Consider the following 27,696-nt stretch of genomic DNA (forward strand, 5'->3'; position numbering starts at 1 on the left):
CACCAGCTGGTGAGAACCAACCTCTATTGTTAGAAGATCCGAGAGAGGTCTTAAACCGTCGACAAGGTACGATCCTAGTGAGTATGTATTACTTACTGATGGGGGAGAGCCTAAAATCTACGATGAAGGTTGGAGGATGAACAAAAGGATATGTGGTTTGGCGTCATCGATGAAGAGATAAATTCTTTTGAGGAGAATCATACTTTCGAGTTGGTAGAATTGCCTAAGGGGAAGAAAGTTGTGCTTAATAAGTGGGTGTACATAATTAGCCATGAGGATACCAATTTACCACGTCGATTCAAGACTAAATTGGTTGTCAAAGGCTACAACCAAAAGAAAGGGATTGATTATGTGGAAATCTTTTCTATTGTAGTGAAGATGTCATCCATTTTGGTTGTGCTTGGATTGGCAGCAAGCCTTTATCATTTGAAACTTGACATTTATCTTCTCCTGCGAATATTGGATAAACCGTCATCGTATTTTTGTGCTCATTCTCGTCCAAAATTTCAAGTGGGCCTTTGCCGCGTTTGAGGCCTTTTCGGGCCATATTTCGACTTAAGTGTTTTTACGATTTCTTTGAAAAATCATCCTCAACACGACGTCGGTTTTATGAGATAATGCAAAACAATCGTATAGTCGAGATAACTATGGTGTTAAGTTAATCGTTATCATTTTATAAGATCGATTAAAATTTATACGATAAAACTAGTCTTCGTTAATTTTATCGTTAAGTTTCAACGGTATCTCCAGTCGAGACGAAAAAAGGAACAGTTCAATCAAGGATCAAAGGAGAAGCTGGTCGACTAAGGGCGAGTTGGTCGGGATTGATCCATGTCGCCTGATGGCGTGTTAGATGAGGGTCCATCCAACACGCCTAATGGTGTGTTAGATGAGGGTCCATCCAACACGCCTAATGGCGGGTTGGACGAATCTGGTTCGGTCATTTCGTCGCTCGGGAATCGTCTGCTTAAGAGATTGAATAATCTATCCCGAGAACGTTTCGTATACTTTTATACAAAGTTTTAGTTTCCCGCATTTTTATTTCTTTTTTAGGGAACAAATATTTCTCGGGAACTTTTAGGCATTGATTCCGTCGTAACCGATTTTGACCCCAACATTCATTGTTGCAACTGAAGCTTGTAAATAGTTGTTGTGGATGAAGAACTTCTATGAAGAGATCGGTTTCAAGAAAGAAAAGTATGTGTTGCTTTGTGATAGTCAAAGTGCCATTTGTCTCGGAAAGAATTCTACATTTCACTCGAAGTCGAAAAACATTCAGAAGAGGTATCATTGGATATGAGATGTGATTGAATCTAAGGAAATGGAGCTTGAGAAAGTTCATACGAATGATAATGGAGCTGATATGATGACAAAATCTTTTCCGAGGGGGAAGATTGAAGTATGCCGAGGGATAGACGAAATGGATGTTTCCTCCACCTAGTCGGAGGGAGAGTTTGTTGGGTTCTTTCTAGATGGAGGAAACACAATGGGTTTAGTTGGTGATAACCAAACTTGGAATTAGGCCATTAATAATAGTCAATTAGATTAGTATTGGAATTTGGGGGTTAGTGAGACACTATATAATGTCTCTTCACCTAATTTGTGTGGTTAGACTTGACATAAGAAAGATGAATGCTTAAGAAGACCCAGTAGACAAAATAGAGAAAAAGAGAGAAGAAGACATAATTCGTCTGAATTTGTCAAGGCAGGTTTGGAGTGTCAAACGGATCCTGATCAGGCTGATGTTTTGTGGGAAGTTTCTGTAGTCAGTGAGTTAAAGGTTCACCAAAGGGATTTCGCTTTCAACGGTTGGATCTTTTGTTGTCTGGGTTTTAGTAAACTGGTTGTCACAGTTCTTCAGCAGTGGTCACTTGAGTGTTTGGTAAATCCGGGTCAGATCTTCTTTGATTGAGCTGAAACTTGGCAGATGTGCTGTTGACTTGTTCATATTGGATTTGTACGGTGGGATTAGTCTCTGGTTGCCATAATCCTAGTGAACTGAGGTTATCTTGTGGCTGCCTGTTTTGAAGCTTTGCTTGTTGGAGATAGGTCTATGTAGCTAGAGTCTCTGTTATGTTCAGGGCGTTGAACAGAGAGGGCGTGTTTGTACTCATACCCATTTATATAGTGTATTTTTGAGTGGACTACAATTCCATTGGTTTTAATTTCTTTCTCATATTGAAGAGGTTTTCAACATAAAAAGTGTTTATCTCATTAGTTTCTGCGTATATTATATCCTGCTATCGTCAAAATATTTTCTTCACAGGTTTCCACAAAGTGAGGGGAACACAATTTGATATACTTCCGCTGCGTCGTATGTGTCTTCCCTACACACATCACTGATTTGAAACTGAAATTTGTTTATTGTTTATTTCACTTCAACAGTATTGTAACAGTGTTTCTCCCACATTTTCTCTTATCATATGTTCCACAAGATAAGTTGCAAGCTAGCCTCTGCATAAAACAAGGATGTGCTTTATATTTGCAAATGTGATGAGGTTGACTTCATCACAAAGATCATATAAGCATCTCTTTCATCGGTTCAAACGGTCAAAGGACAGTTGACGGTCTTTCCTTGTCTCTGAGCGAAGGTTGATGTGGTTTCTTTCATCTGAGATGGAGATTTCCTATAAGTCTCCAAAGCGAAAAACAAACTTGAAAAGCATCATGTTTAGAATAAAGCTGAAAAGAACCACGAAGCCATCTTCTATGTCACACCAAACTTTAGGGAGTTTTATATGCATCATGCTTGGTACACATCCATACTGTAAAAAGTTTCAATGCTTATGGTCACAAATCACAATAAAAGAAAAAAGGGAAAAAGATAGACTCAAGAAGTACATAGAAGAAACACCAAGGACAATGCTAATATTTTTAAAAAGGAATGCGAGGACAATGCTAGAACTTAATACATGAAACGTCTTTGTACATCCTAGATGAGAAAATAAAACGTCTTTGTACATCCTAGATGAGAAAATAAAACAAACACCATCGTCGTTGTCTCTTAATATAAGGTTCACCAAAATGTTGACGTTTAAGAATATAATTTTCAGTTAAAGAAATGATATTTTCAGTTAAAGAAATGACATTTTCATGAAAGCCATCCCCATTATATAGCTTAACCGAAGCAAGGAACAATTACTATATCTTAAACATGCATGTCTCCTATATTCTTTTTGTTGAATTTTAGTTTATTATTTCATTTTCGAAAATAAAATTTAATTTTAATTACAATCTATATTGTTTCTTCTCAAACTAATTTTAATTACAATCTATATTGTTTCTTCTCAAACTATATGAATATTTGAACATGATGGTATAAACATTATTCTCCAAATACTACATACAACATCTTTCAGAATTGTTTCTAAATTTTATAAAATTTGAAACAATATAAAAATTATAATAATTATGAAAATGAAATTTCAAAAATAAATAACTTGCGGTGTAGCGCGGGAACTAACCTAGTGCTACTAACGGCCCGACTGGTTTAAATGCAGCGGTTACGGTTGCGGGTGCGGATGCGGGAGTTTGCGGATGTGGGTGGTTGCGGTTTCAAGCGTTATTAAGTGTTTTGTATGACTGGTACAACGTTTGAAAATTGTTGCGTTTGTGGGATATTTGTGACTGATTGATTATAAGATATTGCAGCGGTTTAATAATAAATTACTCATATCAACATATTATAACATTAAAAAAATATAAAAAACATACTATTGTAATAAAATATAATAATTATCAATATAATATGATTAACAAAAATATTACGTTTATTTATAAAAAATTCAAATTAGTTGAAAGTTATAATTTTAATAAAATTTGTTTTGAAGATTTATATTAAAAAAAATTTTAAAATATTTTATTTCGTTTTATATATGTGTATATCTTTATATATGTGTGTATAGAAATGTTTAAAAACTCTAATAAATAGTTAGTTTAAATTTTTTATAAAGCAAATTATGATATTGTTTGTGAATTTTAATTAATATATAAAATATGTATATATTTTTATTTATAATATTTCCATTTTCAAAAATTTAAAATATTTTTGAAAATAATTTTATATTTATTTTTTCACCCGCAATCGCCCGCAACCGCAAACGCTAGCTGTAACGAGCTTTTGATTTTAAGAGGTTGATAGCGGTTTGGAGCGAATTGTAGCGGTTTGTATGATTGTTTCAAAACGTTGTCAACCGCTACCAACCGCAAAAGCTGCGTTTGTGGATCGTACCGGGAAAACCAGTACGACCATCTCTCGTGCTCTTGGATGACATCTTAAAAAATACAAGTGGACATTATTTAACACGTACGTAGCACTATTTTTTGGAACAAATGTCTCTAACTATGGAATCAACATTAATATAGCATATATATGCTGCACAAGACTCATTTGTCTGTCAACCTATAGGACAGAAATTAGGTTCACCCCTAGGTGAACCTTTAAATTCACCACATCTTTTAGGACCAATCAAAGTGACACATAGATTATTAATTAAAAAATATTAAATTAAATAAAAAATAGCTACAAAAAATAAAAACGATAATTTTAACGACGCCAACGCTTCCAGCTAAACCCTAAACCCTAAATCTTAAATTTTAAACCTTATACCCTAAATTCTAAACCTAAATCCAAACCTCTAAACCCAAACCTATACCCTAAACCCTAATCCTAGACCTTAAACCCAAATTATATACCCTAAACCCAAAAACTAGACTATAAACCTAAACTCTATACCCTAAACCCAAGTCGTAGACCCTAAACCCAAACCGTAAATCTTACACTCAAATTATATACCCTAAACCCAAAACCTTAACCATAAGTCCAAACGGTAAATCCTAAACCCAAACCGTAAATCCTAAACCCAAAACCTATACCCTAAACCCAAATCCTAGACCTAAAACCCAAACGGTAAACCCTAAACCCAAACCCCAAAATTAGATGCTATAGGGTGTGGGTTAATGTTTACAGTTTGGGTTTAGGGTCTAAGACTTGGTTTTAGGGTATAAGATTTAGGTTTATAGTCTATTTTTTGGGTTTAAGGTATATAATTTGGGTTTAGGGTCTAGGATTAGGGTTTAGGGATTTGAATTTGAGATTAGAATTTATGGTATAGGGTTTAGAATTTAAGATTTAGGATTTAGGGTTTCGCTGCAAGCGTTAACGTCGTTAAAATTAGCGTTTTAATTTTTTGTATCTATTTTTTATTTAATTTAATATTTTTTAATTAATAATCTATTTGTCACTTTGATTGATCCTAAATGGTGGAGTGAATTTAAAGGTTCACCCTAAGTTCACCGTAGGAGTGAACCTAAGTTTTGTTCCAACCTAAATTATTGCACATATATAAGAACCTAATAACAATATATTTCTCAAGCAGCAACTTGAAACCTCATTATGTTCGAGGCATATAAGAATATTTTTAAAACAACAACAAAGATATAGGACTTTCATACAAAAAAATAAGATATATATAGGATTACAATATCTCCACATATCAGCAAAAAGTTTGTATGAAAAAATCCATTTACCTATACGGCATAATAGTGTTATAAAAACGGGAGTTCGAGATAGGTAAAGTATATTTGAACACTCTTAGATGGAAATTAAGCAAATTGAAAGCAAAACAATGCAGAAAACGCATCAAGAAAGCACTTCATGAGAAGTTAGAATAACAATGCTACCATATTACTTGACGATTTATAAGAATACAAAAGCAAAAAACATGCCAATGTAACAATGACAGTTACTACAACAACATGAAAAATAAAGAAAAAATTGGCAAATTGGGCAAATTGCAAGTTTGATATTAGGGAGTTGGACGACCTCGAGTTTAAATTAGAAGATTGGGCGAATCGCCTTTTCCAGACTTGTGAAATGTCGACAGAGGGCGCGCGTGGTTCTTGGTATTACGACCGTGCCACCTCTTGATTTTTTATTTAAAAATCAAAAAAAGACCTAATAAAAGAATAAAAAAGAAGGAAATTAGAAAAACCAAAACATCCCTTATATCAAAATATACCAGAACCACCTCTAAACAGCTGCAATTGAGAACCAAACATAAGAAGAATCCCACATAAGAACCACTCTCGACTGTACCCAGATCGGCATGGTATCCCCCTCCAGCGTAACGCCCTCGAGGAGGGTGACTCGTAGTCAATGCGCCAGTGATAGAGAAGCAAATCCCAAGAAAATTCCCCGACTAGGCAAAACTGCGTCTCGTTATGCAGGTATCTCCTTTCGCTAAGCTTCGCTGTGAAATACTTTGGAAAAAGTTTTTAAAAATAAAGCGTTGGGTAAATGTCTGGATTTGGTCATTGTATTTCAGTATCTAGCACGGAGTCCGAACTAGAGGAACCTGCATCCACCGACCAAAAAGAAGCTGCATCCACCGAGCCGGAATTTATTGTCACCACGCCGACTTTCCCAGAAAGACTGTTCGCACGCAATTGCTATCCTGGCAAACCTCGACTGAACATCTATTCAAAGGCGAGTATCATTGGATCGTTAGTGAAGTTGCTAAGAGGCTCCCCTGAAATGAATTGTCTGCTAGGAAGTCAGTTTGGAGCTCTGTTCCACTTACCTGTATCGCGCTGCTCAAACTCTGAGAAACTTGTACATTCTCTCCTCAGCCGTCAGCTGGTTACGATGCGCCTATATGAGCTCTGGTTCTTGTTTGCAGACAAGCCACTACGCTTTTCTCTGCGTGAGTTCGGAGACATCACGGGGCTGAAATGCGAGCCTGAAAGGGAAAAAGTTGGAAACGGGTCAGAATCTATCGATGCCACACCTGGACGTATGTGGAAAGAGTTGTTTGAAACTGAAGATGAAGACGTGACTGTACCAGATGTTCTTCGTATGCTTGAACAGCCTAGTCTTCCTGAGTGGAAGCGGTTGCCACTAGCTCTCATTGCGCTTGTAGATGGGCTCCTGGTTTGTGGTCACAAACTTCTTCGTGTGACGCCTGCTTACGTCGAGATGCTGGAAGACACCAGATCATTTCTTCAATATCCATGGGGGAGAGAGGCATTCGTCAGCACTCTGTCTAGATTGAGACCACCTCAACCTTCTGATCCTTCTAAAATGGATAAATCCCTTTCGGTCATGCGCCTTCGTTTGAAACAGCAGTCAACAGCGTGTTATGGGTTCCCTCTGGCGCTGCAACTTTTTGCTTTTAAAGCTATCCCCTCATTGCTTGAGAAAATTCCCGAACCTAATAAAACCACTTCTTTCTTGCAAGAACCAGAAGGATGCGACTCAACAAATGCACTTCTGAATTTTGAAGACATACTTCTGGTGGAAACCCAAACTGAGGTACAATGCTGTTGTCTATCTTATTTGCAAAACAGAAGTTAAGACGCTCAAACTTTGTGTACTTATGAATGTTTGTGTTCTTTGTTTGAGGTTATTGTTACGTATTCAATCCCAGATGAAGGTGGGGATCCAAAGTGGAAGAAAGAAGTAATTGATCCCCAAATAGATAACTTAGTTCGTCGAATGCGGGAAGGGCACGAGTTCAAAGCAACAGACTTTAGAGGAGGTGATTCATCCCTTCCACCTCTGAAGCCAGCCGAAAAGGCTGAAGGTGTTGGTGTCAAAAAGAAGTGTCAAAAGTCGTCTAATCGGTTTGGGAAAGCATGTGATGAACCTGGAAGTTCGACTCAGGCGCCTCAGCGTCCTATTCGACCTCTTCGTGGATCAGATAAGGAGCAAGAGCTGAAAGAGTGGATACGAGTTGAACTGAAAATGCAGTTGGGTAAATTGCGGAACGAGATTTTTGACTGGTTGCATCATGATAGGGGAGGCTCGTTCACAGTTCCGCAAAACACAGCAGCCGGTAAAACAAACAGAGACAACAGTCACGCTGACCCTACCGGCATGGAAGGTCCAAAGAAGCGACGTCCGTTCAGTGGTGATGGTAATGATAAAGCTGAAATATTTTGGTCTGATAGTAAGAAACACAAGAAGAACAACGGCGATGGGTTTAGCGACGATGAGACAATGAGAATGCATGATAATCATTGTGATGGCCGTACGCCAAATGCTCGCTTCTGGGAAAAGGTAATCAAACTGCTCCTACAATTTTTAATGATAAACAATGCCTGAATCCCGGTCTAACTTTTTTGAGGAAAATTCAACGTGTAGGTAGATTCAATGGCGGGCGAAGGCCCCTCTTTCTCGAAGTCGGCAAACATTCCAGAAGTCGATGTTTCAACGCCGATTGGACCAGAAATTGTATCAAAGCCAGCAAAACCGACTCTCCCGGAACCGTTGGAGGTAAATAGATTATAACAATGAATTTATAGGCTCTAGATATATTATGTTTTGCTGTTCAGCTTGGTTTGGCCAGGTATTCAGCGTAGATTATCAGTTGTTCGTTTTAGTTAGTGAGGTGTACAGGAATGCTGATTTGTTTGGTCAGGTATTCAGGTTATTTAGTTAAGGTATTCAGGTTAATTTTTGAGGTGTACAGGAATACTGATTTGTTTGGTCTGGTATTCTGGTTAATAGTTCAGGTATTCATGTTAATTTATGAGGTTTACAGGAATACTCATTTGTTTGGTCTGGTATTCAGGTTAATTTAAGAGGTGTTCAGCTTAAGTAGTCAGGTATACTGATCTGTTTGATAGTTTTCAGGTGAGAGATCAGAGGTATTCATATTAGTTAGTCAAGTGTTCAGATAATTTTGCCAGGTGTACAGATTATGTTGATTAGGTATTTTAATGTTAAACTACATCTGAATCGAAGTATTTGAATGAGCTATATCTGAACGTTGTCAGGGCGAGGGGGGAGATGAGTCTCCAATATCAGGGCTAAATTTGTTAGCAGAAGAGGTTGAAAAGGGGACACGGAGTGACAATGTCTATAAAGATCCACAGGAGAACACTTGTAGGATGCTTACCGTTTGGTCTCATCCTGAATCTTACGTCCTTCCGCCGGAGGAACAAGGTGGTAAAGCGTCACCGACAAATTCTGAAGATTACAAGACACCGCCAGAGGATGATCCGATGACTGAATGTCGCACACCAGACGTTGGGAATTCGAAGCTGAGTCGATATCTGACTAGGTCATTAAAAAAAGCAGAGCTAAAAGGGAAATGTATTCCAATAAGCTCAACCAAAAAAGATGACCTCCAGACGAAGCGTATTCCGAGACGTTCAACAAAGATTGGAGGAGTGTACACCCCAGACAAGAGATTGAAGAAGCTTTTCCAAAGCTGCAAGAAACCCAAATATACGCCCTTAGCAGACTTGGAGAAAGCGCAGTTTCAAGAGTTTCAGTCAATTCTCCGCGAGAAACCGACACAGTAAGTTGTTTGGATATACTGTCAAATGTTTAATATTGACTTTTGGTTTGTTCTCAAATTTCAGGGAATTCGAAATTGTTATTGGGATCCATGTCTCAAATAAGTTCTTCCTATCGTTGGCGCGGCCAACAAATTGGGTCAGTACCGAGGTATTCCATTCATCAGAACTTAATCCGTTTTATTCAAGTGGTTTGTACATATTTTTCTAATGGTTTGTACATATTTTTCAGCACATTTCTGTGCTAATTAGTATGCTAGTAAGGCGACATGGACGCAATTATCTGAGTCGGAGGTGCAGATTTGTAGACTACTTCAGTATTGCGGGCATGATATCAAAGTTCGCAGAGTTCGAGAAGGCCTCAGATAAATTGGGATTCAACTGGGGAGGGCTTGTCAGTTTCAGTTTCACCGGAAAAACGCCGCGTCGGAATGACAAGAAGGTGTTGTTGGTTGATGTGGACAGGGTGTACGCCCCAATGATGTGGGGAAAAGATCATTGGGTTGGTCTTGTGATCAACTTGACATGCAGACAAGTGGAGATTTTGGACTGCAACATTCCCCTTAATGAGTCCGATAATGAGGTGAACAAGCACATGGCTTATCTTCTACGCGCATTGCCTCATGTCTTAGCTGCGTTTTCGCCTCCTTCCGATAGTAGTCATCCTGAAGAAGACCAAGCATTTTCATGGGTGCATCCAGACAATATTTACTTCAACGAAAGGTCTGGCGACTGTGGACCATGCGCGGTCAAATTTCTGGAAATGCATGCAGCGGGATACTCCTATGAGGATATGGGGCAGATCGATGACAAAAAGGTGGACATATTCCGTCAGAAATATGCGATGGATACCTATGAAGAATTTATTGGAAACGCAAAAGTTCAAAACGATGGTTGAAGACGTATATACTGCCTGCTTCATTGCGTTTGTTAAACCGAATTGTTAACGGTTATTGTATCTTTTCATTCATCCAGACACTATAATTCAAACAGATCAGTTTATCTTTGAAGGTTTTATATCGTATTTCTTATATATTTAGGGTTTAGGGTTTAGTGTTTAGGGTTTAGTGTTTAGGGTTTAGGGTTTAGGGTTTAGGGTTTAGGGTTATTAGAGTATAATATCCATGCAAGATCTCACCATAGTGTGTTAGTTATTTGTTTCAAAGGAAAACAATTTCAGAAGTAGTTGATGTTTTTACTGTTTCATTTAATAAGTATTAGTGTAAAATTTAAAAATTGATTGCAATAACTATTTCTCTGAGTGTGTTAGGTACAAAATGTGGGAGGGGACAATAACTTTCCTAGTAACTCATAAGACTCCTTTGTTTATTTCTTTATTATATATATAAATATTCAATGCTTCTGATAAACATCTCCAACAGAACTCAATAGTATGGCATCTCTAAACATCCCCAATCTTCCAGAAGAAATTTTGTGTAAAATAATAGAGATGGTGGGAGCGGATTCATTCTACTATCTTGGTGGTATTTTGCGGGCTGGGAAACGCGGTTATGCACTTGTCCACGAACCCTCCGTCTTAAGGAAGTGTAATGTTCAGCCAATGGTCACCTTTGCAACATGTCAAATCTGCACTGGTGGTCAGTTTCGAGAGTTTTTCATCAAGTGCGTAACAGCTGGCAACACAAACGCTATCTACTATGAAGGGCTCTATGCAGCACTGATCGTAGGTCCTGAGAAATGTATTAGAATATTGCAACCAAATGTCCCAAATCATGATTTATCAACTTTAGCAGTCGGCATTTTCAACGTGTGTATTGGCAATGACAAGGAAGCCAGTAAACTGTTTCAGCAGTTCGAAGCTAATCACTATGACCTTCGCTCGGATGCGATAGTTGGACTGGGAGCTGATCTAGAGTGGCGATTGATATCATTTGGAGCGCCATACATGAACAGATATGGTGCATCTTTCAAATTTCCGGATGATGAGGTAATCAAGTCACCAAGCTGCCTTTATGGCCATGATTACACAGTCGATTTTGAAGGTTCTTGTAAAAACTGCAGGCTATTTTGGATATGCTACAACATTTCTCACATCCTCTAGGACTTTATTTATGTTATCCTCGATGTTATCTGTTTTCTATCGTATAGCTTAAGTATTAGTATACCAAATTGTCCAAACACAAAAAAAGACCATTCCAAAACAGACCCTTCCAAATAGAACCATAAACCATTCCAAATTGGACGTCCATATCGTAGACCTTAAGTATTCGAATACCGTCAGTATACGTAGACCTTAAGTATTCGAATACCGTCAGTATTCGTATACCGTCAGTATTCGTATACCGTCAGTATTCGAATACCGTCAGTATTCGAATACCGTCAGTATTCGAATACCGTCAGTATTCGAATACCGTCAGTATTCGAATACCGTCAGTATTCGAATACCGTCAGTATTCGTATACCGTCAGTATTCGAATACCGTTATTCGTATACCGTCAGTATTCGAATACCGTCAGTATTCGTATACCGTCAGTATTCGTATACCGTCAGTATTCGAATACCGTCAGTATTCGAATACCGTTAGTATTCGTATACCGTCAGTATTCATATAATTAGCAATTCCTAATTTTACTAATATTAAACATGCATAAAAAGACAGCAATAATAAACAGAAATCATAAATTTTATTATATAATATAATAAAGAGTTCAAAAAAAAAAAGAGATCAACATAATTACAAAAAACAATAAAATTCAAAATATTTAATAATATTAAAAGAGGAGGAGGTTCCTAGTCGGAGTCGGAGGTGCTGGAGTCGGTGCCGGAGCTGTCTGGGTAGTTGTCCATCCTGAACTGCCAAGAACCCAATGTGTGGTCGGTCCAGTCGGAAGCGTCGTCATCCACGTCCGTGTCCATCTGCATCCACTCCCAGTAGTCACCTTCTTCATCGTCCTTTAACCCCGTCTCTTCTTCGCCGGGGTATCCATAACCCTCATCCTCCGGGTCACCTTTTCTCTCCGCCTTGCGAGCACGTTTGCTACTGCGGTGATCGGGGCTTGTGCGGCGGCGTTTGCGAGGGCTGGATGGAGGTGTTTCCTTTAACCCCTCCTCGACTTCCTCCGCCTCCTCGAACAGGGCCTCGAGTGTGGCGAACTCCTCAGTTTCCAGACCGTCGCGGATCTCTTCCTTCAAACCGGCCTTGGCCAACAGGATCAACTGTTGCTCGGTGCGTTCGCCGACTATAGGCAAACTGTAAAAGAATCGTTTGTATTTTGCGACGGTCATTTTGCCCTGGCTGATATCAGACACCATTTTTGGAATGAAAGAGTTTTGCAGAGAAAGAGGTTTACAGAGAATGTATTTAGAAAGATGAAAAAGATATTAAATGACAACAGAGTAGTATATATATTACAAAAATAATTAATTAATTTTTTGGTAACAGACGCGGCGTTCCATTACTACTCCTCGGTTTAAACCATGCGAATTAAATCGTTGCGACTCCTCGGTAGAATTAAATGTCCGACTGATTAGACCATATGAAATGAAGTAGGAAACTTTCTTCTCGTAGACAGAGTTCACTTAAATTTATTGGCGTGTTAAAACCATAAGTGTACGCGTGTTCGTACACCAACGAAGAGAGAGATGAGAATACCTTAAGTTCATACATTCATTAGTACAAATATGTATAAAGAAGATGTCTTTTCCGTGTCAGAAGGTTGCCCTAATTTCAAACTACGTAATGAAGCTTACGTAACCGAGGGGTATAATGATGACTTCGTACACCCTAACCGAGGGTGTATAATGATGACTTTTGTACACATTATGAAACTACATTAATTCAAATGGGTTTGCTTCTTAATTGGATATGGATAGATCCATTATGAGATAAACAGTTAAAATTTGATAGAAGAGTACAAATTAACCTTAATATAAAATTACATAACAGAGTACAAATTAACCTTAGAATCCCTTAACCTTAACATAAAGAGTACAAATTTGATAGAAGAGTACGAAAATTACATAATTACATTACAAAATTAAGAGTTACTTGAATATGATCACCAACCCAAGTAAAACTAATATAATAACCATTCCACCAACAAAGTATTCGAAGCCATTGGTTAACCTTGTTCTGTTTTCAGCTAACTCAGACACTATCTTCTCTAGCCTAACCAGCTTCTGCTCAGTCTCATTCTGGAGATCCTTAAACTTGTTAAGTTGTGGGTCATAGTCATTCCAAAAGGTAAGATAATCTACCTTTTCAGACAATTGAAGTGTGTGCGTATCCCTGGCTCTCATCTCCTCCATAACCGCCTCATCCCACCATTTATGAACATGACAGTCTCCATCATTAACATAATCACACGTGTAGTATCTTCTACCTGGATCATTTACAGTGCGAGATGTTGCTAGCTTAGGCCGACCACCACAGTAGCATGTCTGCGGGAATCCAAATTCGACCTCGGGTTGCGGAGGGTACTGAACCGTCGCAGCATAATTGTAATTTAGCTCAGCTTGGTCCCGACGAATAAGATCTTCAACCTCACGGTCTTCTGTGTGGCTGGAGTCATTCCCACCATAGTCCTCTGATTCGGAAGGCTGGCTATAGCTATAATCAAGTCTCATCTTTAGTATAAAAATAGAGTAAAGAGAGAATCGCTAAAAATCTGAAATATAGACGACACAAGCAGTCATACTTAAATAGATTGAGATTGTAACGGCTATATTATTATTGGACCACAATACAACGGCTACATTGTATTTAAATGTCTTTCTAACGGCTAGATTGGCTACACAGATATCGTACACCTCAAGTTATAAACAAGTTACATCAAATCATAAACATGAACACCATATTTAGGAATGACAATAAATCCATACATATCTAATAAATTCAAGAAGAAGAACTGCGTAATCCATATCTCATCAGTTCGCAAAATAGCATTATAGATGTGTTATTAGGAAACACCTAAACAATAACTCCCTTGTCAACAATACATAAAATCTCCTCCATCCATAACCCATCATTGTAGCGGTTCTTTACAAGACTTTTTGTTGTGACCTGAGATATGACATCGACTACATGTGTTTAGTTTCTTCTTCTTCGGCCCCTCCTGAAAAAAACATAACAGCCTTTATTCAGAAAATATCCATGACTACAGTCAGATGAGATTAGGTCGTACCGGTATTTCTCCTGCAGAACGTTTACGCTTGGTCGGTGGACGTCCTGGTGGTCTCTTCGTCTTTGGTGGTAACATGATAAGGTCACTAACCTCCGAAGGTATGAAAAGATCTTGCGGATCTGGAACCGGAAGTGTAACACCCTTTGTTGTTTCATTCCATGTCTTTTTTAGATAGGCGTCTGCAACGAACTCTGAGTGCTGCAAGTCCCGAAACATAGCCGCAGCAATGGCATGTCGACATGGTATTCCAACTTTCTGGAATTCAAGACATGTGCAAGACCTAGTTTCCAAATTAACAGAACTCCCGAAGCCGGTTGTTTTTAGAGTTACCTCAAATTCAAAAGCAGACAGAGGCATCACAGCGTACGCTCTTGCGTCTTCTAGATTGTTCTCCATCAACTCGTCAACAGCCGGGGGGATCTCACCACTCATTTTCGATATCTTTCGCTGTCTACTCACAAACCAACGACTAATCATGCGTCTGATGAACTCAAATAGCGCCATTATCGGGGAATCGCGCGCAGGAACTAGTGCTTTGTTGAGAGACTCAGCTATATTCGAGCTCATTAGATTGTACCGCTCGCCCTCAAAGTGTGACCTTGTCCAATGTCTAGGATCGATCTTCTCAAGATAATCCCAACAGCGCTTATCTGTAAGTTTGATCTCCGCGTAAAGTCTCTTAAAGTGGGATACCTTGAATACCTCGGCTGCCCTGCCAACCATTTGCTTCTGATTCCTTTTCTTGAATTTTGCGTCGACGTTTCTCTGTAGGTGTACGAGGCAGCACCCATGGTGTGAAAGAGGATACCACTTATCTTTAGCAACACATATTTGATTTGCTCTATCAGACACAATAGATAAATCGGAGCCATCTTCTACGATCTCTGTCAGCTTCTCAAAAAACCAACTCCAAGACTCGTTTGTTTCATTGTCTACAACAGCAAACGCTATAGGGAATACCTGAAAATTGGCATCTTGCCCACTTGCAGTTAGTAAACACCCTTTGTACTTCCCAAACATATGAGTACCATCCACCACAATAACCTTCCGTAGATGCTTCCACCCGTCAATGCAAGCTTTCAGCGCCATGAACGCGTACTTAAACCTTGCCTGACCCTTATCATCTTTTTCAGTTTTGATATTAGTAATGGACCCAGGATTTGCATACTTTACAACAAAAAAATATTTCGGCAGGAGCTTGTAAGAGCTCTCTTCTGTTCCTTGTGCAGCCACAGTTGCTAACTCTTTTGCTTTCCAACATTTCCAATATGTGGCCGTAAACAAGAACTCACTCCGGAGCATCTCGGGTAATTCAGATGCGCGCGGTCCAGCTTGGAGCCTTTCATACTTCGATCTCATTAGTGCAGCTATTACTTTCGACGTCGCATGTTTCTTATATTGCGCTTTAGCATCAGATGTGCAGACATGCTTCAGTTGCGCCTTCCTCACCTGATATGTCGAAGATTCCCCCAATTGCTTAGCCATAACATAAAATTTGCAGTTTTTATCAATGCATTTCGCTGCGACGTAGTTAAACGCATGTTTGTGGAACTTGAACCTGAACACCTGCTTTAAGGCATAAATGTGCAAACTGATCTTGAATTCTTGCTTGCTACTGAATAGCTTCCCAGTGTACATATCAGCATCTGCTAGAGTGAAGTCAATATCATCGACGGTATAATCGTTAACTGCTTCGTTGTTAGACGAAGCTTCTACATCCTCAAATCCATATAGCTCAACGGCTCTAACGGATTTCATGAGTGATTCGTCATCAGCCTTATCCTTTTCACGACGTCTTCTTGCGTCTTCCTCACGGCTTCGAGACTGAGGTACCGGTTCGATAAAGTCGTCATCCTCGTCTTCTCCAACCAGGGTTTCATGTGTCTGACCACCCGAAACACACTGAGGTACCGGTTCGACAAAGTCGTCATCCTCGTCTTCTCCATCAGATGTATCATGTGTCGGTCTAGACGAAACACATTGAGGGACCTGCCCAACGAAATCATCACTGTCGTCAACTTCCCGAGTATGCATGTTGAACGGCTTTGGAGGAGTCTGGAGAACCAACATTTGGGAGCTGTTGTCCAAACTTGGGTCCTCTTCTTGATTTGGATCTGAATGATTCTCAGTGTCGGCCACTTGATCACTTGACTTGACACCTAAATTGTTACTTGCTTCTTCAATATTCTCCATCGAAATCCTAGATGAGCCTATGTAATCTCTACCCTCATCTACGTAATCTTCAAAAGTTGATGGTGGGTTTGCGGTACGCTGTTTGTTTGTAGATGAACCACTGCCTTTGTTTGAAGAAGGATTAGTTCGTCCACTCCTCGTTTTAGTCACCACCTCACCACGTACACCTCCATATGCAACGTTCGTTCGACCACCACCACCTACCCCTCCATCCTCATCCTTATCATCGTCCCATTCGCAATTTCGTCCAACAAAATCATGCCATAAATTGTAATCATAATCCTCATCGTCGGCATCTTCGCCTTCCCCTAACGCAGCATCTTCAGTCGTCTCCACTTTATTCTGAACTTCACATGCAGTTCCATCCACTTCACGCATCCCAAAACCATTTGAGGCATAAACTGCTTCAATTTCCGCAACTCCCATCAGAATTATTTCATCTTCGGTCAAATCAGTCTCACCGTCATTAACTTCATTCCGGGTGTGCACATTAGCAGACGTACTCGCAACTTGCATTTCGTTGCTGCTGGCAACTTCTTTGGACTTCAAAAGATTTCCCATTGGCCTCAGAAAATGGATTTTCCCATCTATTTCCTCTTTGAATGTGACAAATACGTTGATGTACTTGTCCACCTTACGTGCCGAAGTAAACAAGTCGAAATCCTTATCTTTGGAAATTTGAACAGGAGCTTCTCTTTCACCAACAACACAAGATCCGTGTTCACCAAGCCAATATGACATCTCAACGGCAACAGACATTCCAACTAGACCGTATGACTCAATAATGGCCCGCTTCAAGTCTTCAACAGAAGTTATCAACTTCGCATAGACAGCCCTCCCCATACGGTCGCTATCAAGTTTAAAATCCCAGTCACCAGTGTCGTACATAATCCACCGTCCAGAGATTACAACGATGTATGAATCGTGAACACCTACGAAAAAAAAACATAAATTTATTTAAAAATTCAATGTGCTAATCAGAAGCAATAAATATAGTTTCTCACAAAAAACACCTGAATTCCGAACACCCTCAAATCTGTAATAAATGATTTCAGCAATAACTATAATGTCATAAATGCAATGGTGTACGGCTTATATATGATTTACCTTCGATGCTAGATACAGAACACCCACCATCCGCCATACCCTTTCCTCCCTCACCATATCGGATGCAGCTCATGCCTCTGTGTGTAAAATTCGCTGCCTCAAGTTCCCTTGTTCGGTAGCCTTTTTTACTCCTCAACAAAGAGACATGCAAAGAGATAGGGTTCGTACGTTTTTGTATTAAATAATTAATAGTTGCCATGTTTTTAATTAATAAATTAAAGTAAAACACATGTTTTCCAAAGTCACCAGTCATTAATGGCCATTCGTCCACCTTGGAGCCGTTGTTTCCCGCGAGAAATCATCACATATAAGGCCTTCAAGTTTTGGGGTCAAATAGCCCAAAAACGAAGCCCAATACCATGTTTCCTTCTGAAATTCAAATAATATAATATTTAATTCGTCTCTTACACGCACATCCGGCGCGCGTGTGTCGGTATTCCTGAGGCAAGTTTTTCTGGGCAAAAGACAGCCTGGTCCCATGAATTTCAGCTCAAGATTGTTGGGCAAAAAGGTTAAACTGTCCACTTTTTCTTCTCTCTCCTACTAGGTTGCCCAACAACCTAATTAAAACATGGACTTGCCCAAATTTCTAATTCAAACTTAAAAGTTGCTCAATCTTCTAATTTTCCCAGAAATAAATGCTACACATGCTACTACTATAAACATATTAAAACTTTTTTACATAATTTAAGCAAGAAATATAAGGTTACTGTGTCAAATAAGTTACGGAAAACTAAAATAAATACAAAAACAAATGAATTCATTTTTTTTTAAACTAACATATAATCCAATAACAACCATGGAAAATGAAGTAAATTGTTGCAAAGTCTAACGAACAACAAACCAACAAATAACACATAAGAACATACACAATAGTGGACGACTAACGAAAATCAAACAAACTAAGTTAATTACGTCGGCTAAATAAAATTAAAACAATATGCCATTAAGAAAATACACAACTATGGCATTATGTAATTTAGTCAACCGAATTGACTCCGACTCAATATTTTTACATCTTATAAAAGTAAAGATCTCATGAAAGTAATAGTTTATAAAATTATATAATCTTTGTCTTAAAAAACAAATGTCAATTCAAATACTTGAAACTTAAAAGTTAAAATCTTTGCCTGAACCTTGAGCTAACACCTAGTATATATATATATCAATAGTATTAAAATAGAATCTATTTTATGGATTTCTCTTTGGTATTATTTGGGATATTACTTCTTGTGCCATTAGGGCAAAAAGTAATAAAAAAAATTCTTCGTTAAGGGTAAAATCGTCAAAGAAAAAATACCAACTAAATTAATGCTAACTAAATAATATACACGCTTAATATCACGTTCCAGTTATCATTTAACTACCCACCTAAATTTGAAACACATGTATTATCGAAATACAACATCACATCACATCGCCATTCCTCTTATTTCATCACTCATTCTAATACATAAGGCATGCTAAGAGAGGAAATATAATGTTGCACTTACTACTCCGCTTTACTTTATCAGCAACTAAAGTGTCTTAATGATCGACACCTTCTTACAAAAAAACGGGCGTGCCACCCACGCGCCCTATCATATCTCTCTCTCAATTCCTTTGTCTCGAGCCGCCGCCGTCGTCTTCAACTCACCTCTCGGCATTGTGAGAGGGCCACCGTCGCTCCCATAAGTCCGTCTCCTTCCCCGTCATGGGTCAGGTCAGTGAATCGGCGCCCTGCTTCTGGTCTTGGTTGGTGCTCTCCGCCGCTTCAGTTGGAAGACTCGCCGTGCCGAGAGAGCTCAGGTGCTGGTCTTTCTAGCGACTGTCCGGTATCTTCGCAGCCTCTCCTCGCCGGATCTTGCGCTGCCCCTCACGGCCACCGTAAAACCCTAACGGTTAGGATCTAAATGTCGCTGAGAAAATTGGTCTTATCTGTCAAGGGTCACTTGGGATTTGCTTCACCACGAGCTTGTGGTCTCGGGACTTCAGACTCAGGTTTAGAGACGGCTTGTTCGTCTCTCCATGGGTCAAGCTTAGGTGCTTGCCATTGAGTGTAGCTTTAATTAGCTCCTCGTCCCTCCTTTGTGTCAGATTTGGCGTTGCTTGTTGGTCTGGTTTGATTTGTAGGTTCAGCTGATTTTGGTAGTGGAGGTGGAGGCTCTTTGTTTTCTTGGTGTTTCGGGTTTTCAATTTTCTCCTAGAAGAGGTAGTAAGGCTCGGGAGTGGTGATGCTGCCCCTTTCTCTTCACCGGCTTAGACGACGAGCGCGGTTGAGTAAGTTGAGCGCTATTAAGCTCATGTGGTTAGTGTTGTCCTGTCTTTCGTCGGATCTTGGCTTAGACCATGTCCCAGCTCGGACCTTGAGGGCAGTCCTTCAGCGGGATTGTATTTGCTCTTGAGAAATGATAAATTGTTCAGGCAAGCGGCTGAATCAGCTTCTAGTGAGTGTTGCGCTTTCTCGTCCCCTAGTCTTCGGTCCTCTCCTTTTAATCCTGTCTCGGCCGTCTTCTCACTCGGACTTCTCAAGTTTGTATCATTACTCTTGTTCGCTCACGCAAAACGGTTTAAGTATTGATTGCTTTTGTTTCCATGTTTTTTCTCTTTTTTACCCTGGAAACAAGTCTATAGGTTTTCTGTTTGTTAATCACATCTTGTAAAACCTTTCATTTTTGAAATGATATTTACAATTTAGCAAAAAAAAAAAAAAAAAAAGACACATGTAGGCGGTGGATGATATTTTACATGTTGGTAAGTCATATACCCCTACACTAACCTAATCCTTAACACTATATAACGAAGCTCCAAAGTGATTTATGGAAACTCACACGAAAGGAAACCTATAGAAACATCATTTAGTTTTTTGATAGTTGACATTGTTGAACGAAACTACACTTACGTTTTTTTTATTTTACAACAAAATATCATGTTATGGTGTGTTTAAGTGTATATTATATTTAAGTGCTATAGGATATATGTATTAATATATTTTCAAATTATAAAAATATGATAAAATCCACACTAACAATATCGTTAACCTATCTACATAAACCCAATTTCAAAACACCATTTATGGAATAAAATGCATGTCTTTTGCTTTTACTAGTTTTAATTTTCCATACCAAATTTAAACAGTAGCTGCACAAACACGAAGTTAATATCTAGCAACAATATTTCTATTTGAACAACTAACTAACTATATTTGTTATTTGAAGCACATAGTTTGTAACAATGTAGATACATAATATATTATGATCATTAAAGTGGTATATTCCAAGTAATATTCTGAACTAACCAAATATTCTCAATTCTCATCTCCTATTTTCTATCCGTGAGATCCCTTTCAAAACCACTTACCCATTCGCTATATATACAACCATTTCAACCTTATGACACGAGAATCAGAACAATATCTCATACAGAATGTCTTCTAAAAAGAGTATTGTCATATCTTTCTGAAATTAAGCTTCGGAACAACTTGGTGCATTCAAGTTAAGGTCATTCACACATTGAAGGAATTCAATGACAAATTTGGAGAAACATTGTAGATAATTTCTTCAAACAAAAAGGTTAACCAAATTCCATATACTATTCTTTGAAACTTTAAACCATAATATTGTTATTTTTAGATATCGTGGAATTTTAATATTGTTACCTTTTAATGTTTGTTTCAGGGTGCTAAATTGTGATGCTTTTTGTAACATGCCGCTTTTGTGAATCCTTCTCTTTCTCTCGGAAGAAGTAATCCCACATCATTATGTACATTGTCTCTGACAAATGGAGTCTGAAAGGGTAAATCTTCACCTACAAGTTTTACAGGTATTATCAAATGGATATCAAAACTTATAGAACAAGCAAAAACAGTTAATTTAAAAAGATCAAACAAAGTAAAGATATGATCAACCAATAAATAATATTAGCTTTTGAGATAGGATCAATATATAAAGAATTAGTATATAATTTTTGTATATTATAAGAAAATATAAAGAGTAAAAATATGTTAAAATCAATGTTTTAAGACCCGATCCGGACATTAGACTAACTATTTTGGTCTTTGGGTTATTGGGTTGACAGCGGGTGAACCATTGATCAATAGTTCAATTAATTGTAGTATATGATTATATATATCAATTTAAAAATACAAAAATATGTTAAAAATAGTAAAGTTTTTAAACCTATTTTCGCTATTTTTTTTTAATTTTACATAAATACAAAATAATAATTTAAACAATTTTTTTGTAACAAGTTGGAGTTATGACATATAATAAAAAAAATTAAAATTAAATAGTATTTAAATATCTAATGCAAACATTAAATTAACTTAAATTTTAAAATAACAATTTTTTAAAAAATTGGGTTACATATCAGTCATCCATCTGTTCCGCTTGTTAACCTCAAGTCCTAGCAGATTTTTCTGTGAGTTTTATAGATTTTTTAAATAATGAATATTTATTAAAATCCAAACCGAATTGCATATCGTATCATCGGATTTACCGGTTCGTCTACTGATCTAGGTTGGATATAAGAGCATTGTTTTAAACAGAAAAGAATTCATACAAATTAATAAAACATTTGTAACGTTGGTAATGAAATATTTAATTATAAAATATTCCGCACTTTGAAACGCTTTCAAAATGCGGATTAAGATCTAGTAGACAGTTAAGAGAGGAGAATCTATTTGCTCAAAAGCGCACTTTCTAATATCATACACTCCTAAATTTGTTCTCTAAAATCGTTAGAACAAAGATACAATCATGTAAACTTCTTCGTTTTCTGGTCGACACGGAAATTAAAAGAAAAAAAAGACACTACAAGAAAACAGCGACATACTGAGGGAAAAATTCGTCGGTATGTCGTCGGAATAACATTATTCCGACGACATACCGACGAAACAAGTCCTCGGAAATAACTCCTCGGAAATTCATTTTTCCTCGGAAATCCCTCGGAATTTTCCGACGGAATTCCGAGGAAACAAATTTCCAAGGAAACTCCGAGGACCACCAGTTCGTCGGAAAGCTCCTCGGAATATACCGAGGGAGAACTTCCTCGGGATATTTCGATGGACTTTCCGATGGTCCAATCCTCGGAAGTTCCGACGAAATGTTCCTCAGAATTTTCATCGGGAATTTCCGAGGAAATGAACCCTCGGAAAATTCTGAGGAACAAGTCCCTCGGTATATTCCGAGGAATGAGTCCCTCGGTATATTCCGAGGAACATGTCCCTCGGTATATTCCGAGGGTTCATTTCCTCGGAATTTGAACCCTCGGAAAATTCCGAGGAACAAGTCCCTCGGTATATTCCGAGGAAAGAGTCCCTCGGTATATTCCGAGGAACATGTCCCTCGGTATATTCCGAGGGTTCATTTCTTCGGAATTTAAAAAAAAATATTTTTTTTTAAAAAATAAAATTTTTGAAATTTAAATTCGAAAATATAAAATTAAAATAAAAATTGAAATCATATTAGTTAATATTCAAAGTTGTACAAATAAAAATAAAACATTTCGAGTTTTTGAAAAAAAAAAAACTACGGGTCTGGCATGTCCGGGAACACCTCGTTCGGGTACATCCTCTGCATCATCTCCATCATTTGCTGGTTCAACCTCCTCTGTGACTCATAGCCCGCCTGTTGAGCCGCCATCTGAGTCTCCAACAAAGATATGCGATCATCCTTGTCCTTCAACTGAGCCGTAAGTACTTCTGGATCAACAAAAGGCGGTGGTGCAGAAGAAGGAGGAACCGACCGGGTGCGACGACCCAAACCGACCAACCGACCGGGTGCGACGACCCAAACCGACCAAACGTCCCTTCTTCTTTGGAACCGACTGAAATAGAAAATAGCCAAATTTAAATCAATAAATAAATGAATTGAACTTTAAAAAAAAGAACTTACGGATTCAACGATTTCGTTGATTCGAAACCGGGACAAGTTGGTTGAAGCCGTCGAAGCGTCATCCTCGGTTTAAAGCTGAGACACTTCGTCTTGCACCTGAGTTTGGACCAGGATGACCACTTCCCTCACAAGACCGTCATCAATCTGGCCGGTCTTCTTGTTGGTATACGCCCTCTTCATTAGGGCGAGATCATCAACCGGCTCGCCATCATTTTCTTCCGCCTTGAAAAAAACATAAATTAAAGAAACATTAGAAATTAGAAGAATGCACAAAAAATAAAATTTCAAAACTTAAATAATTGAAGAAAAAGCGATTGAACTTACCATGCGATCTCCCAGAGAGGCAATAGATTGAGCACCCAAGTTATGCTTGAAGACGCCCTTCCCTTTACGGTCGCTCCTGCGGTTGGTGGAGTTAGTGGAAGAAGTTTCTTTCGTCTCTTCCTTATCCCAATGCGCACACAACTCCGTCCAGACCGTGTTGTTTATCGACTTTGGGACCTTTTAATAAAAAAATAAAGAAAATAGTTTAATAAATTAAAAAATAGTTTAATAAATTAAAAAATTGTTTAATAAATTAAAAACAAACCTTGTTGATTTCTCACTTCTTCTTCCACTCGTGGATCTGCTTCCCATAGTTGTCCATAACCTTATGGACGAAGTGGTGATAGATAAAGAGCGTCTCATCGAAATTCCAGTTGAATTCTTGCTGAAAGAAAACACAATTAGTAGAAAATTTATATTAAAGATTAAAAATATAAGTAAAAAATTAGAATACTTACCGCAAACTGACGAAACCACATATGCTGCTTGTCGGTAGGGAAGTCAGTGAAAGTCGGATGTCCCTTGTCGAGGGCCGAGTACATCATACGGTTGATCCATGCACTGATCCCGTTCCTGGATCGGTTGAACCTAATAAAAAGAACAAACGGTTAATAATGAATTAAATTTTAATGAAAAAAAAATATGTTTAATTACCATGTTTGACTCCGTCCATGTGGATACGGAGTGAGATAGGGAAGATGGTCACGACCGGGCTGTCGAACCATCTCCGCAACACTAATCACTCCCGGAGGACCCGGAGGAGCAGGAGCGGGTGCAGCAGCGGGAGCGAGAGGAGCATGAGCGGGTGCAGCAGAGGGAGATGTATGGTAGGAGCTGTGGGGCGAAATAGAATCCTGAAAATGGCTGGAATCCCGAGACTGGCTCCCCGTACCACCACGACCACGACGCTGTCGAGGCCGGGTCTGATCATCATGAGACCTGTAAATTAAAAAAAATATTTAATAAATATAGAAATATAGAAATTATTAATTTTTTTTTTTTAAAATCCCAAATAATAGTTTTTAATCACAAAAAAAGTTTTATAGATATTAAAAATGTTTAATAAATATATAAAAATAGTTCTAATAAACAAAAAATAGTTTTAATAAATAAAAAATAGTTTAATAATTACAAAAAATAGTTTTAATAATATTAAAAATGTTTAATAAATATAGAAATTTATATAATATAAATATATATATATATATATATATTTAAATCCCAAATAATAATTTTTAATCACAAAAAAAGTTTTATAGATATTAAAAATGTTTAATAAATATATAAAAATAGTTCTAATAAACAAAAAATAGTTTTAATAAATAAAAAATAGTTTAATAATTACAAAAAATATTTTTAATAATATTAAAAATGTTTAATAAATATAGAAATTTATATTATATATATATATATATATATATTTTTTTTTTAAATCCCAAATAATAGTTTTTAATCACAAAAAAGTTTTATAGATATTAAAAATATTTTGTAAAATCTAAAAAATCGAATTTATATACAAAAATCGTTTTGTAAAATACAAAAAATCAAATTTATACAAAATTCGATTTTATAAATACAAAAAAAATAAAAAAATTTATAAAAAATTTTTAAATCAATTCAACAAAACAAATTATTCAATCAAATCACAATTCTAAACCTATTATACAACCAAATCACAATCCTAACCAATCACCCTAACAAAAATCTATCAAATCTACACAAAAACCTAACAAATAGAACCTAAGAGAGTGGGATAGGGTCCTTACATGATTGGTGTAAGAGAAGGGAGAGATCGCCGGGGATATCGTCGGAGAGAAGGGGGAGATCGCCGGAGAGGAGGGAGAGGAGGCGGAGAGGAAGAAGAGAGAAATGGAGAAGAAGAAGCGGGTCGTGGTTATAAAACCAAGGGTCCGACGGATAGTTTCCGTCGGAATTTCCTCGGAATTCCAATTTCAATTTTCGCGAAATATTTGCCCGGTTAAATGAAAATATTCTGAGGAAATTCCGATGGATACTTAAATATCCGTCGGAATTCCATCGGAATATTCCGAGGAAATACCGAGGAACTAGTGTTTGGGGTTTCAAAACATCGATTTTTTTTGCCGTATTTCATTTCTTATACAATTTTAATGCATACCATTGAGGATTCTTTGTATAGATGATCATAAACCATGAAATAACAAAATTTCAAAACGAATTGTAAGTATTCCCTTTACCGTTCATTAAAGTGTATAAGTGTTTCTCTTATGTTGTGGGGATTTCGTTCATACAATCGGAAAAGTGTTTATTATAGGGTAAGGAACAAATTTTTGACTTCATAATCAGTCTAAGACACTTAATAAGGGTTATATAAGTGTTATTCAAACCGCAAAACGTTGTTTTCGGTTTAAAAACCTTCCGAGGGAATTCCGAGGAAACCCTTATCTTCCTCGGAATTCCGTCGGAATATTCCGAGGAAATACCGAGGAACTAGTGTTTGGGGTTTCAAAACATCGATTTTTTTTTGCCGTATTTCATTTCTTATACAATTGTAATGCATACCATTGAGGATTCTTTGTATAGATGATCATAAACCATGAAATAACAAAATTTCAAAACGAATTGTAAGTATTCCCTTTACCGTTCATTAAAGTGTATAAGTGTTTCTCTTATGTTGTGGGGATTTTGTTCATACAATCGGAAAAGTGTTTATTATAGGGTAAGAAACAAATTTTTGACTTCATAATCAGTCTAAGACACTTAATAAGAGTTATATAAGTGTTATTCAAACCGCAAAACGTTGTTTTTGGTTTAAAAACCCTATTTCCTCGGAATTCCCTTGGAATATTCCGAGGGAATTCCGAGGAAACCCTTATCTTCCTCGGAATTCCGTCGGTATTTCTATTTTAAAAAAAAAAAATCGATGCTAGTCTGTTTCCGAGTCATCATCACCAGATGAATCTGAATCTGGATCTTGGTGAAACTCTCCAATCACTGGTTCATCCTCTACGTGAACGACGGCTTCCTCTCCGAAGTCGGTTAAATCGACTACAAGACCAACTCCAGCTAAATCTTCTGCTGCACTTAAGTTGCCGGATGTGCTTGGTTGTAGTGGGTCTTCCAGCTCAAAACTTCCCTGAACTCGGCCTCTCGGGTTGAGTCTTGTAACAGTAACCCATGGATCATCTATGTTCCTTACCCGGGGGTACTTGATATAATAAACCTGTAACATTTAAAAAATTATTAGTAAAATTATAAATTAATACATGATGATGAATCATTCTAAATAATTAACATTTAATTACCTGATCGGCCTGAGAAGCAAGAATGAAAGGATCATAATATTGCAGCTTTCGCCTTGAATTTACTGATGTAATACCAAATGCGTCTGTTCTCACACCTCGATCTAGAGTGTTGTCGTGCCAATCACAATAAAAACAGTACAGCGCAATCCAACCATGCCCAAATACTTGATTTCCAAAATCTCATGTATGTGTCCGTAGTATACATCATCTCCTGATGCAGAACAAACGCCAGCATCATAAGTCGTACTCGAACGTCTCCTCTTCTGAGTTGTGAATGCATATCCTCGAGTACAAAATCTTGGATATGATTTCACAACAAATTTTGGTCCAACGACCATCTCGCGTATCCAATCGTCAAATGTTTCACCTCTGGCCAAACTAGCAGACACCTATATTAATAGCACATATATATGTTATATCAATAAATGTGAATTAGTATAAATATGTGATAAATGATATTTTAATTTG

General features: G+C 37.7%; 2 protein-coding genes across 2 annotated transcripts; both read left to right on the forward strand.

The window, feature by feature from the left end:
• The first annotated feature begins 6,107 nt into the window (after positions 1–6,107).
• Positions 6,108–7,463, forward strand: LOC125583094. The gene is made up of 3 exons (XM_048749655.1): positions 6,108–6,228; positions 6,327–7,312; positions 7,428–7,463. Exons 1-3 carry the CDS (start codon positions 6,108–6,110, stop codon positions 7,461–7,463), a joined length of 1,143 nt encoding a protein of 380 aa, XP_048605612.1.
• Positions 7,464–7,482: 19 nt separating this feature from the next.
• Positions 7,483–9,309, forward strand: LOC125583982. The gene is made up of 3 exons (XM_048751656.1): positions 7,483–8,059; positions 8,144–8,275; positions 8,779–9,309. The coding sequence occupies exons 1-3, from the start codon at positions 7,496–7,498 to the stop codon at positions 9,307–9,309; spliced, it is 1,227 nt and encodes a 408-aa protein (XP_048607613.1). The 5' UTR covers positions 7,483–7,495.
• The last annotated feature ends 18,387 nt before the right edge of the window (positions 9,310–27,696 follow it).

Source organism: Brassica napus, chromosome C3 (assembly GCF_020379485.1).
Source record: "Brassica napus cultivar Da-Ae chromosome C3, Da-Ae, whole genome shotgun sequence".
Classification (NCBI taxonomy): Eukaryota; Viridiplantae; Streptophyta; class Magnoliopsida; order Brassicales; family Brassicaceae; genus Brassica; species Brassica napus.